The sequence below is a fragment of the Harpia harpyja genome, chromosome 20 (assembly GCF_026419915.1).
Source record: "Harpia harpyja isolate bHarHar1 chromosome 20, bHarHar1 primary haplotype, whole genome shotgun sequence".
Classification (NCBI taxonomy): Eukaryota; Metazoa; Chordata; class Aves; order Accipitriformes; family Accipitridae; genus Harpia; species Harpia harpyja.
Genome location: NC_068959.1, coordinates 19,294,752 through 19,307,047, shown reverse-complemented (window position 1 = coordinate 19,307,047; position 12,296 = coordinate 19,294,752). Strand labels below are relative to the sequence as shown.

The 12,296-nt window shown below is 48.1% G+C and overlaps 1 protein-coding gene across 1 annotated transcript in view; it reads right to left on the bottom strand.

Moving 5' to 3' along the window:
- Nucleotides 1–4,976: 4,976 nt before the first annotated feature.
- The window catches only part of FGF18 (fibroblast growth factor 18), a 74,353-nt gene continuing 67,033 nt past the window's right edge, over nt 4,977–12,296 (bottom strand). The window contains exon 5 of the mRNA XM_052772240.1: nt 4,977–5,966. Within this exon, the coding sequence (XP_052628200.1) occupies nt 5,700–5,966 (267 nt within the window). The 3' untranslated portion in view covers nt 4,977–5,699. The remainder of the gene's footprint in view (nt 5,967–12,296) is intronic.

Genomic DNA, 12,296 nt, shown 5'->3' with positions numbered 1-12,296 from the left:
CAGGTGAGATTTTTTTACACACCAAATATTGCTTTTTGCTTTCAAAGTGAAGCCACTTTCTCTTTTTTTTTCCCTTTAAAATTACCTATATTTAAAGAGATGAAGTAAATTGTTAAATAGGGTGAATTAAATGTTTTTGGTAAACTCAAATCTCTCCACCCAGTACTTTGTCTCACTTAAAAAAGAAAAGTTTCAGTTTGACCTGATTTTTCCTCCCTAATTTTTCAGCTCACACCGTTGGATATAACAGAGTCTACGTAGGTTACATCATTCGTGAGGAATCTCCTCTCATCCGTCTCCAAATGAATAACAACAAACATTCAAAAAATAATTGAAGTTTTATACATATATCCCTTGGCCATTCAGGTGGTATGGCTGGCACAAGACATAGGCACTTTAAACAGCTGTTGTGAATCTTAAGTATAAACTTCCACCCTTTGGCATTACACCAGGAAATTATGCATAGGAATATACCTGCTTTCCCTCGCAGCAGACAAAAATCACGATGTTTAATACCTTGAGAGTGGACAGGAGAGAAAAGCTTTTTTTCTTGGAGGGACACCCATGATTTGACTGACCCTTTCTTCTGCTACCTTGGATGAGCAGCACCAAGCGGGGCTCTGGGCTGCACTGTGACAGGCAAAGGGCTTTCTTTGCAGGGGGTATTTACAGCTACACCAACACACACACCTCCTCCTCCTTCATCGGCAGAGATCTGCATTGTAGAGTAATTCAGTGCCCTAAAAGAAACCAACCACGCTACATCATACACACTTTTTTGACATATTACAACCTTATTTTTCAAAGGTAGGTATGCTAACATAGCACACTCTTAGACCCAAAGTCACATATGTTTTCTGTTACACAACCTACCCCATCTAGAGCTGACTCCGTTTGCTCAGAGTCAGATCTTCCTTGGTGGACAAACTCTCCTAGACAAGACAAACTGCTAGACCATCTTCTCCAGCCGGAGCCTGAGGTGCCGGCCGAAATCTCATTCCACTGCTTTTGTGAAAGTACAAAGACACCAAAACGCTCAGTGAATCCAGGAAAGCTGATGGACATCCACGGAGGAAAACACTGCCCGTACCACTACGCGTGTGCCTGTTAAGCCTTGCTCCGAGAGCTGGTGTAGGCTGGGCGTTTGCTTAAACCAGGCCTAACTTCCACCTTGCCGCGTTTTCACGAGCCAAGGTAAATAAGCTATTGCAAAGACCAAGATGATTCAAGGCAGTGCAGCTGGCAGGTGTGAGCCAAGCTCAGGCTTCATAGTGCTTTCCAGGATCCTCCCCAAGTTCTGCTCTGCTGCCACATGCGTCTCCCTACAGACACGCCGGCTTCACGGGCACTAGAGCATCTAGCTCATTTAGGCTATCGCCTTAACTCCAGAAGTCATGGACGTAAAAACTGGGTCTTCTCATCAGTGAAGCATTAGGGCAGCACCCCTTCCCCAGACTTCATTATTTTTGTGCCGGTTGCTTCTTTCTCACCTTGTCCCATCTTGTGACATTTATTGGAGGAGTGTTTCAGCTACGGTCCTAGAAGCTAATATTAATTGTGTAGATATCATACATGTTGGTGTGCAAGAGATGTAGTTGAAGGGATCAATTCCCCTGCATAGGTAGGCTACACCTTTGGGCAGGTGCGATAACCCCCCGCTTGCAGAAGGGCACAGCTAAAACTGCAAGTGTGGTCCTGGAAGAGGCTTCCCTGCTGCTTCACATCTGCAAAAAGTTCATCTCTAAATGTGAGCCAGCGCTATGGGGATGATCCCGAGCTAAAGAAGACTGTAAGGACAGCCCAAGAAAATGAGCACCAAGTTTCATGGTCTCGTGCTCCCAAAGGACGCGTTGCCAAAAGCTGACTGTTGGCAAGAGGGGTAGATCAGGCTCATATGGGGCAGACCAGGTGCAGCAACCGCCTGGCTTTGTGGCACAGAGCCTGCAATGGCACCTGCATTTGCATCAACAAGGCAGAGGCAGAACAAAACTACTTGGCTGTCAAGCAGGAAAGACCACACTAGCCTCAGGGCTCCAGCTGCAGGGATGTCAACTTGGTCAACTGCTCCCACCCGCTGACAGCTCTCTGGTCCAGGAAAGGTTGCCAGTGGGCTGGAAGACACCTTGCACAGGGACCAGGACTCTCTTTGTCTTCTTGGCCAGTGGTGAGCCCCAGGCAGGGCGCAACAATGCCATGGTGAAGGGTTTGCCTTACTTGGACCAGACGCAGAGCCCAGCTGAGCTTTGATCACCAACCCTTCACAATCACAGGAACAGCATGGGAGACCCACCACCCAGAAGGGCTCACCAAACAGCAGTCTGGTTTGTGCAACACACTCAAAGTATTGACAAAAAAAATCCCTGGACCTATAAAGTTTCCCTCCTGGGATGGACTCACATTTTGGCATGCCCGGTGGCCCCCGCGCCAGGCTTCATGAAAAAAACCACCACAGCATTATCAGAGTGTGCCACTAGCTGATCTCAGCTATGAAAACATTGCTACAAATCTAGCAGTACTTCTGAAACTGTAGATACAATATGCTTTTATTAAGTCCAATTAAGTAGTGTATTTGGTTTAAAGTGTGCTCACCCAGAGCTCCACACACATTAATGCCATCAGTTGCTTCAAGCAATCACCTAGTGTTACACCCCTCACTTTTGAGGTTATTATTTCCACAATAGTAATTAAATCCTCATTAACAATTTTCAATTATAAAGTAAATCAAATGTAATAGCCTACAAGGGGAACCTCAGCTAATATTCAGGGAGCCCGAAGACTTTCTGGAAGGAAGAAATGTTAAACACCGCAGACAAGCTTCTTCTCTAGAGTCTGGAGGTCAGCAGAGGAACCTGTCCAATGGGGCTGTTGACAACAACTTGCAACCTCTTGCCTAACCACCAAGCATGACCCAGGTGCAGGAAAACCACATGCCTGGTGGCTGCAAGCACAAGGCTGCCCATCACTGGGCACGTGATGGGTTTCCCCTATTTCTGTTCATTTCTTGAACATCTCCTCCCCAGAGCACCCTTTTGCCCAACATAAAGGTGCTCTGAAGGGAACCTGGTGTGAATTCTTCGCGTCTTTGCCCCTGCTTTTGTTGTTGTTAATAAAGCCTAAAGAGCAGATGTTCAAACACAAATACTCAACGCACACCATCCTCAGCCAACAAATCTCTCCAATGGCACCTAACCCAGGTGAGCACTGTATCTCCTCACCACACTGACTTTTCACAGCCTGAGGAATCCATCTCACTGCTGTCCAGGAAATACTCCTGTAAACCGACGACACAAGTGCTAGAGGCCCCTACTGCCAACTGCATGGCCCCTAGTTCCCACGTGCCGGTCTCCAAACCCAGCAGGCATTGTGGGACAGGGAGCAGATCCTCCCTGCTTGCTCTCACCCTCACAGGAGATCCCTTCTGCGCAGCCTTCTTCAGCATTTACTGCCTCCACCCCTTCGAATTTCCCCAATGGCAAACAAACCCTGTCGTTCTGACAGTGAAACCACCAGTGCCATGGGCCATGGCGGTATTTCAAGGAGAAAAAAGGCACCCATAAATCCTTTCTCACTCTGGAAATCAACTGGGTTTCTCCTCTTGGAGGTACTCCACAGCAAATCTTCAGCCGCTCCCAATCCTCCACCCCCAGTGCTCCTCTGAAGCTTCCCCAAATCTCTCCCACATGAATCAATCTGAAGGCAAAGCTGGCAAAGCCTTCCAGCACCCAGCAACCAACTCCACCATCGTGCTGTCAGGTCCCGCTTCTGTGATGGTCTCTAGGTGCACCAGGAGAGCAGCTCCCAGTATATTCACTGGGAGAGGGGCCGCTCGAGTGACCCCCGTGCTTAGCTGGGGTGAAGGCATCACCTGTAAGGCTGCCCAGCTTTTCGTGGAACAGTGTGGAGTGACCCTGCTTAGCACTGTTCATTTTTCTCTAGGCTTGCGAGGTTTGGAGATTGGTTCAGATAAGCGTCCTCAAGCTTGCATGCTTATCTGCACCATCTCCCAAACGGCTTTGATCTGCAGGATTTGGCTGCAGCTCTCAAAGTTATCTTGAGAAAGCTTGTTCTGGGGAGAGTTGTTCCTCTGATTAACAAGAAAAAGCTTTCTTAGTGGCTTTGAGCACTTTCAGCCCTGGCTGGAATCGGGGAACATAGCAATGTCTGCACACAGAGAGAAGGAAAAAGTCGAGCAAGCTTCTCCTTAAAGCTTCACTTGGGCTCAGTTGTCATTTCAGTTAAAATCTGAGGTCAGTTATTTCATCTTGCTTCTTTTTCCCACTCTGTTTAACACTGTCTCACACCCCCACATGGGTCAGTCTGTATATACAGGTTCACGCCTTGCGTTTATGCGTGGCTTTACATCATCCATATCGTATGCAAAACACCTGGGAGGAAAGCTGGCTGGACTGGCCAGGAAACCAAGTCACTAATGGGCTGGGAGAACGACGCAGGGCAAGGGAGAGGGATTTGTCCAGTTGAGGGCAAGTTTTTAAAAATACAATATTGAATTAAATAGCTGAAACAAACAGCCCCTCTCTCAAAACCTCCAGTGAAGGAAACACAAGCCACACGTAAGTACGTGTTAATTGAGGCAGATGCTAATTTTCCAGTTTACCTTCTGCTTGGCCAAAGCTTTAGGAAATATTCGTTGCACTGAAAAGTATCAAATTTAACTCCTGTTCTTGAAAAATGCCAGCGTGGACTCCCCCACTCTCAGCGCATCATCACCCCATACAAGATTTCTTCCCTGTGGGAACATTGAGGGAGGAGGAGGAGGAAGACAGTATTAAGGAAAAGGAGGAATTACAGAATTAGCAATGAAGTTTATAGTGGGGAAACTACCCCGAACATATCCCGCTGCCCTCACATAAGAGATAAACATGCATTAAAAAACACTACTCAGGGAGGGGAAAGAAGTGTGAACAGCAAAAATATGTACGTGTGTTTTAAATAATTTTTTTAATTGTTGAGGCAGTAATACTTGGTTCATGGAACTGCAATATACAGAGAGGTGAAATAAATAGCTTATATATATATAATATATATAATATAGCTGGTTTTAAAATATTCCCTTATCATTGGTGTACTAGGTCATCTTGTAGTCACTTGAATGTATTTAGCAGCATTCTCCAGAACTGAGCATAATGCAGGATCACGGAGCCGTGACACCTTATGTCGTCAGAAAGGTTACAGAAGATCGATGCGTCGAGAACTCCACGGAAACTCAATCACTGCGGCACACACCATCTTGTCTCGGGCCGGCGTGCAGCAGACAATAAATAGATTACTGCAAAACCGGCACTTTTCGGGGCAGGGTCTCAGAAACTTTGGGAAAGAACTTTGGTTTTCTTTGGTTTTATTTATTTATTTTTAATAATTACTTTTTTTTTTCCTCTGGGGATATGCTTGAAAAGTTGTCCTTTCCAAAAAAGCAAAATAAGCACCTGTGTGTCATCAACAACAAGAAGTCAATTTAAATAGAGCAGTTCATTTTCTTTTTCAAGTCACAATAAATCCCTAACAGCTTTTCCCCAGCGTTTGCCATCTAGTCTTTTATTAATTTTTTTTATTTTTATTTTTTTTTTAAACACAATGTACAAAAATAGAGCTTCTTCCTTATTTTTAATGTAAAAATATTCCTCTGGTGCAGTTTTTTTTTTTTTTGTGGTTTATTATTGTGACACTGTTTTTGTCTATTTTTAACTGGGGTTGGTGGGTCGTATTCTCTTAGTCCTCTTGGTGACTGTTGTGTACTTGAAAGGTTTCTGTATCTCCACTTGCCCCTTTGGGTACCTCTTCATAAAATGTACATCTTGCTGGTTTTCCCGGGTCTTGGGCCCTTTTCGTGGCCTCCCTTTTTTGGTGAATCCAACATACCAGCCTGAATATTTTGCTGACATCAGTGCCGTATAGTTGTTTTCTAGGACTTTTTCAATGAAGACACACTCCTTGCTGGTACCATCAGGCTGAAAAAGGAAAAAAAAAGAAAAAATTTATTATCCAAATGCAAGCTCAGTGACCAAAACCCAATTTGGCATCAATAAAATCATCACATCTGGACCTTGTTTTTGGTTCAAACATTGTTAATAGGAGCAGTAACAAACATCAGCTGAAATAGAAATGATTAAAAAAAAAAAAAAGGCATGAAAGCATGAGGTCATCATTTTGGTTTTTTAAACACTCCTATCCAAGGAGAGAAAGACTTTTCAGAAAGACAACAGTTAAGTTTACCCAGTCCAGCTCCTTCAACTGCAAGCAAAGCAAGACATTTATCTTTGCTTTTTCCATTAGGAAAGGAGGATGAATTGAACGTATGCCAGGGAAACACCATACTTAATCAGAAAAAATAAAAAGTTGGAATCTCATATGGGCCAAACAACAGTCTTTACCCTTCTACCACTCACTTTTGATATGTTTTCTGAAATACCTTATGGGCTTGCATCCATAACTACCCAAATCCCACTAAAATCATTACAAGCCTTAGTCTAAGCCTTCCCTGCACTTTGAAAACTCTCCCCCGCAGCATCCCGGGCGCAACACCTGGGAAATAAACCACGCGTGGAGCTCCGGGGATGAGCCAGAGGGGTGGCGGAGGCATCGAGGTCCCTGACCCCGCTCCGGTCCCTGGGACCCTGGAGAACCCCGAAGCCAGCGGTTATTTTGAAGCCGCACTGCACACCCCAGGCTTGGCTCCGACTCGCATCCCCGAGCGACATCAGCAGCGAAAAGGGCCGTTCCCACACTGGAGCGGCTCTCCAGATGGGACGGGATCCCACCGGCATCCCGATGCCGCTGCAGCTGGAGGACTATGTGGCAGCAGTGTTCTCAGCCACCAGACCCACCCCAGCTCCACTGCCAGAGAGGGTGACGCAAGGGCCTGATTTTACACCTCTGCTTGGTTTTCTTGTTTGGAAGAGGGTTTCATTTCTGGTGGCAGAGGGGACGTGGTCCTTCCCCTTTCCCGACCTTTCAATCTCAGCCTAAAAGCAGCCACCCGAAGCTCAAGGACCTGGCTTAGGAAGCCATGTCCCTGAATTACTTTCCTCCTCACAGAGGGAGCCAGGATTAGCACAGAGCTGGAGGCCAGAAGCTCCTGAGCATGAGAGCTGCTCCCCAACCACCCTGCAGCAAAACACCCGCCCTGCTGGGACTCCTTTCCCAATGCAGCTGCTGGTTCGAGATTTTGGCAAACAGGGTTTGGCTCAGCTTGGAGATCTGCACGAACAGACCCAGAACTGGACTTTGAATGCAGCAGCACATGGATCTCAGGCTGGATTCAGGACTCTAATTTACACAGCACATACAGCACTGGAGGAAGTTGCAGCATCACACAACAGCATCTTTAAGTCCTTCAGCACAGAGGAAATTCTTCTCACCTATAACCTTCTGCCAGAAAGTATGTTTTGCCCTTTAACTGCTGACTTACTGGTGCTGCACCCAGAACGTCACGTGCCGTTGTGTGCACCAGCACTTTGTTTTATGCCTCAAAACATATTAGGGAGTAGGTACGGACTCACTTCAGTCCTGGATGTCATCTCAGCTCTGGGTGTTTTATGGATTCCAGACACAGATAAGCGCAGTGTGGAGCACCATACAGGATTTAATCTAATGCTCAGCAAAGCCAAAGGAAGGATTTCCATAATACTCGCCCAATCCAACTCCCCCCTGAAGTCAAATAATGAGTTTTTCAGTACTGCAGGCCTATGCTTGCTGCTACACTTACTACTAAACTCTCCCCATCCAAACTAAACACTATCAGACCCTCTCAGTCTTTAGCCATTTCACCCATCCCATCCCTGGGGGGGGGGGACAGGAAAGCCACAGCAGCGTGACCAGCACAGCACCTGCAGCGATGCTCAGGGGATCCTCTGGGCATGACGGCCGGGGCGAGGAGCCCAGCCTCACACGCTTACCACCCCTTCCCAAAGGCCTTTTTTCCTGCTTTTTCCTAGAAGCCTTCCTAAGAAGTCCTGCCCATTCCCAGCAGAGTTTGGTGCAGTTTGTGGGAAGGGCAGGGGATCACGGGACAGGAGGGAAACCACTGGGGCCGAGCTGGCTCAGGCTTCCCCACGCCTCTGATCCCCAAATAACTGTGTACGAGCTACAAACGGAGCTGTGAGACAGGAACCATCAGGTACAACGACCCAAGCTGGAGTCACGCAGGCAACAACAGGGGAAAAGCTTCATCATCGCCAGCCTCCAGGACCAGCCATCCCTCCCTGGCTTAATACCTTTAGCAGAGCTTCAATTCAATCCGTGCAACAATATGTGATGTTTATCCTAAAATCATCAATGCACCATCCTGCCTAAAGGGTTTCGTTACCATGGGTAGGTCTCATTAAGAGGGCACGGGAGATCATGGCAACTTCTGCATCAAACATGCTAATCCAGGGTCCCTGTTCCCTATACATGCCCCCTCTATGGGGGCAAAGCCAGCTCTGCCATAGGACCGGCAATCTCCATCCCAGGCTAGGCACAAAGGCCCTAATTTCATCATCTACAACTGGAAGCTCACAAACGCTTTAATGAACAGCAGAACTGGGCAAAGCTCAGTGGTTCCAGTTCCTGGGGGGGTCGTTCTCTGAGCCCTGGGTTTGATCAAAGCCACATGAGTGGGGAAGGGGGAAATCAGTCGACACCACGGGGTTCCACCAGGTTTCAATGGGAAGCCGTAAAACCAGCCTCAGGTTTCTCAGGGCTCAGCCCACTACAAACCTTTCCCCAATGAATGGCGAATTTTTAAACAATACCATGGCTGAGTTTCAAATCCATCCAAACACAGGTGCTGATGAACCGACCGGATCCATACCGCAGGGGGAGCAGGTAATTGGAAGGGCTGTTTCCCCCACACTCGTGGAAAGATCCTGGATTTGAGCCCTGACCTTGTTGCTAGGAGAATTAAGGCATTTTCATGCAATTTGGGAGGTTTCCGCTTGTACTGCAATGTCAGTTTCTCATGGAAAACGAAGACTGGAATGAAAAGAAAACGTGTGTGTAGGAGGGGGAAGTTATTCTATTAATAACAAAAAACTATTTACTTATATCTTCAAATTTGCCGACAGAGCCTAAGACGGAGACGGGAGGTGGAGGAATTACAAGGTGCAACTTCAGGCCAACCTCAGGGCTAATTTGAAGTAAACAAGGTGCATGAGATAAAATAACTTCGTTCTGGAAGAGGAAGAGCTAAATGATTTGTTAACATGAAATTACAGTAACATTTACAAGTACCTCGAGACAAATCAGGATAAGGACCTTACTTCACCAAACAGAGAATTCCTGTCCATGCTAAGACACGTCAGAGACAGACAAATGATTTTCAAATACTTACAAGATGATTTTACAGCATCTGTTATAAAACCCAATAGAATCGCTCACACGCTTTACCTACGCCATGGAGAGCTGGACCTATGGTAATCTATCAGAGGAAAAAGCAATTTATAAGGGTTTTCAATAATTTTTAAGTGTCGCCTTGTTTTTACCAGGTGCCCATCACTTAAGGTCTAATCATGTCCCTATTTAAATGACAGCAAAACACTCATTGGGTCTGTTACCCATCCCCTCACTCCTCCAAAGAGAGGAGGATGGAAGATAAAAAGGACGTGGCTTTGGCCAAGCATGACTCCTTGCTCCAGCTGCCTGCTCTCCCTTCCCCAGGAGCTCCTAGTGCAAACGCTTGCTGCCGATACCAGGCTGCACCCTCTGCCGCCAACGTCAGCCGGGAGATGCTGCCAAGCCGCATTTCGTACATACTTAGCTGTCAGGATGCACCTTGCAGAGCGCTCACCCTTCAAAACGGGGAGGTTTATGTTTGAACTGATTCTTTAGAATAAAGAAGAGTTCTTGAAAGCCTCGGAGCTGCGCAGGAACCGCCTGGCCTGGTGTAACGGCACTGCCACGTGATGGGGAGGACCCACACCTAGCCCCACATCCCCATCAGCCCCACAGAGCAGGGTGGGCGCAAGGGCTTTGCAGCCCCGAGGTGTCCCACATGTGCTCGGGAACGAGCTGCTCCCGTGTTTTGCTCACCACCATCCCACGGGCGGCATCTCCAGCCAAGCTCCCCGCTCAGAGCAGGGCGCGAGCCATTGCAGAGGCACAACCCTGCTCCTGCGAAAGGCATGGGCTCTCTTCAAGTCAGCACCTCCTCGTACGTGTGACGAGCAACCCCCAGATTGCCAATTTTGCCCCAGGGGCTGCTGCCCGGCCACGTGACGAGGCCATGCCACCACCGAGGTGACAACTTGCAGCTCAGCTCTTTGCAGAGAAATTATTCAGAGCATTTTTCGTTTAAATGCACCACTAATGGCCATGGAAAGATGTGGTAGCTGTTAGCCAGATTTCTGACAGATGCCTATAAAATGCCTGATCTAAAGGTCGTCTTCCACAGAAACCCCTCGGGCATCACCCAGGTCTGCACAGAGGTGAAGGAAAGCGCAGCCGCGCTGGTAAAGCCCGAGCAGCACGAAGCACAGGCTGTGGCTGAGCATCTCCTGTAAATAATAGCTGGCGAGCAGCCCCAGACAGAGTGAGTCGCTGCCCAGTGACAAGGCAGCGGACCCGAGCGGTCCCAGTGCCTTTACCGAGCAGGGTTAAGAGCGGCAGCAGCCATCCAAGGCTCCCCCTCCAGAAAGGGATGGCTCAAGCGTGGGACTGTTTATACACCACCGGCCAATTCCATCCCGTGTGCGGCTGAAGCAGCGGAGCCGAAGGAGCTGCGCCGGAGCCAGGGGCTCTCCGAGTGCCCTCAGCTTACCAAGGAGAAGCACCGGATTGTTTGTGCAGAGCATTTGGCGACAGGCTCTCCAGTATTAAACATGAAACATGTTGAACTGACACTAAAGCAGAATTAAGTGCCAAAGCATTTGCTGCTTCTACAATTACACTCCGGAGCACTTTGGTGCTCCTGCTCTCCTTTTTATGACCCAACTTGGTCTTATTGTAGTTTGGCTTTCTTGTTTTAAGTTCTCCAAATGGAAAGGATCAAAGGGCTCTTTGTTGTCGTAGCAGGAGCGCTCCTCCGAGCGAGGCATTCCTGCCACTAACAGCTTGCTGCTCAGGGGGAATTCGCGGCAGCCTCTGTGCCACCAGCCTGAGCCAAAGCATTAGCAGGTGCAGCAGCCGCCTCCGCCTTCTCCCTATTAGCCTGCCACACTAAGCCACCTGAGCAGCTTTTTATGGGAAAAGGAGGCCAGGGCAGGTTTTCTCATTTATGCTTCACAAATCTGGCTCAGTGGGCACCGGCAAATCCAAACTTCACCCGGCTTTTACGGCAACAATAAGCTCACACAAGCGGCTCGGGGAACACCACGGTGCGGGGAGAGATGCCTCCGAGACTGAAAGGTTTCCCTGTTTGCAAAGATCAGGGTACAAATTAAGCCCCAGGAGTGATGTTGTGTTAAGCTGTTGTTAGCTAAGCTGATGTTAAAACACTTCCCCCCCTCCTCAAACGATGCTGCAATTAGAAGCTCTCTGGGTAAGGTGACTAAATGCGCTGTTGATGTGCTGCAAATAATAACAAACACCAAACCATATGAAACACGTCTGTGATGACCCAGGAATGCCGGCATGGCACAGAGCACGGCCAGACTCAACCTTTCAAGTGAGAGGGGGATGACTCTCCTGTTCAATTATCACCTTTCTGCAAGTTCAGCCCCCTAGGCTCGAAGTCAAATTGTGGAGATACCAGCCCTTCATACAAGTGGCAGCGCTTCCCTCTGCAAGGAAAGCAAGCCCCCTCTTCCTAAAAATCCTGGAGCAGGGAAAGCTACCACTCGAGCAAAAGGTTTCCAAGAGGTGTATGCACCTAGGTTTTTTGCAAGGAAAAAGCCTGAAAAGAAAACAGACCCTTTCTGCATCCCTCCCTCCCCCTCCGCAGACAGACAGACAGACAGACAGACAGAGGGGGTTCCCGAGCAGCGGTACCCCACCGTGCTGGATCTCACGCCACCCCCAGGTGCGAGGTACACCCAACTGAGCTCAGCGATTATTTCAAAGGGCTGCTGAAAATTTCCCTCAAACACTGGCGCTGTTAGATTCAGACACTGCATTATACGGAAGAAATCCTGCCCTGTATTTCCTAAGTTTCAGAGCAGTGACAGCAGGGAAGGCTTGGGTTTTCAGGAGGTGTGTGGCTCAGCAATCCCAGTAAGCCACTCCTGAAGCGTCCCCAGCTGAGGACCAAGGGCTGGTGCACCCAGCAGCACTGATAACCCCTATAAAGCCCGAGAGGTGTTTACACAGCATGTACCTAGTGACCTATGATTTTCAGGAAGCATATTACTTCTCTGTGGTTTTGC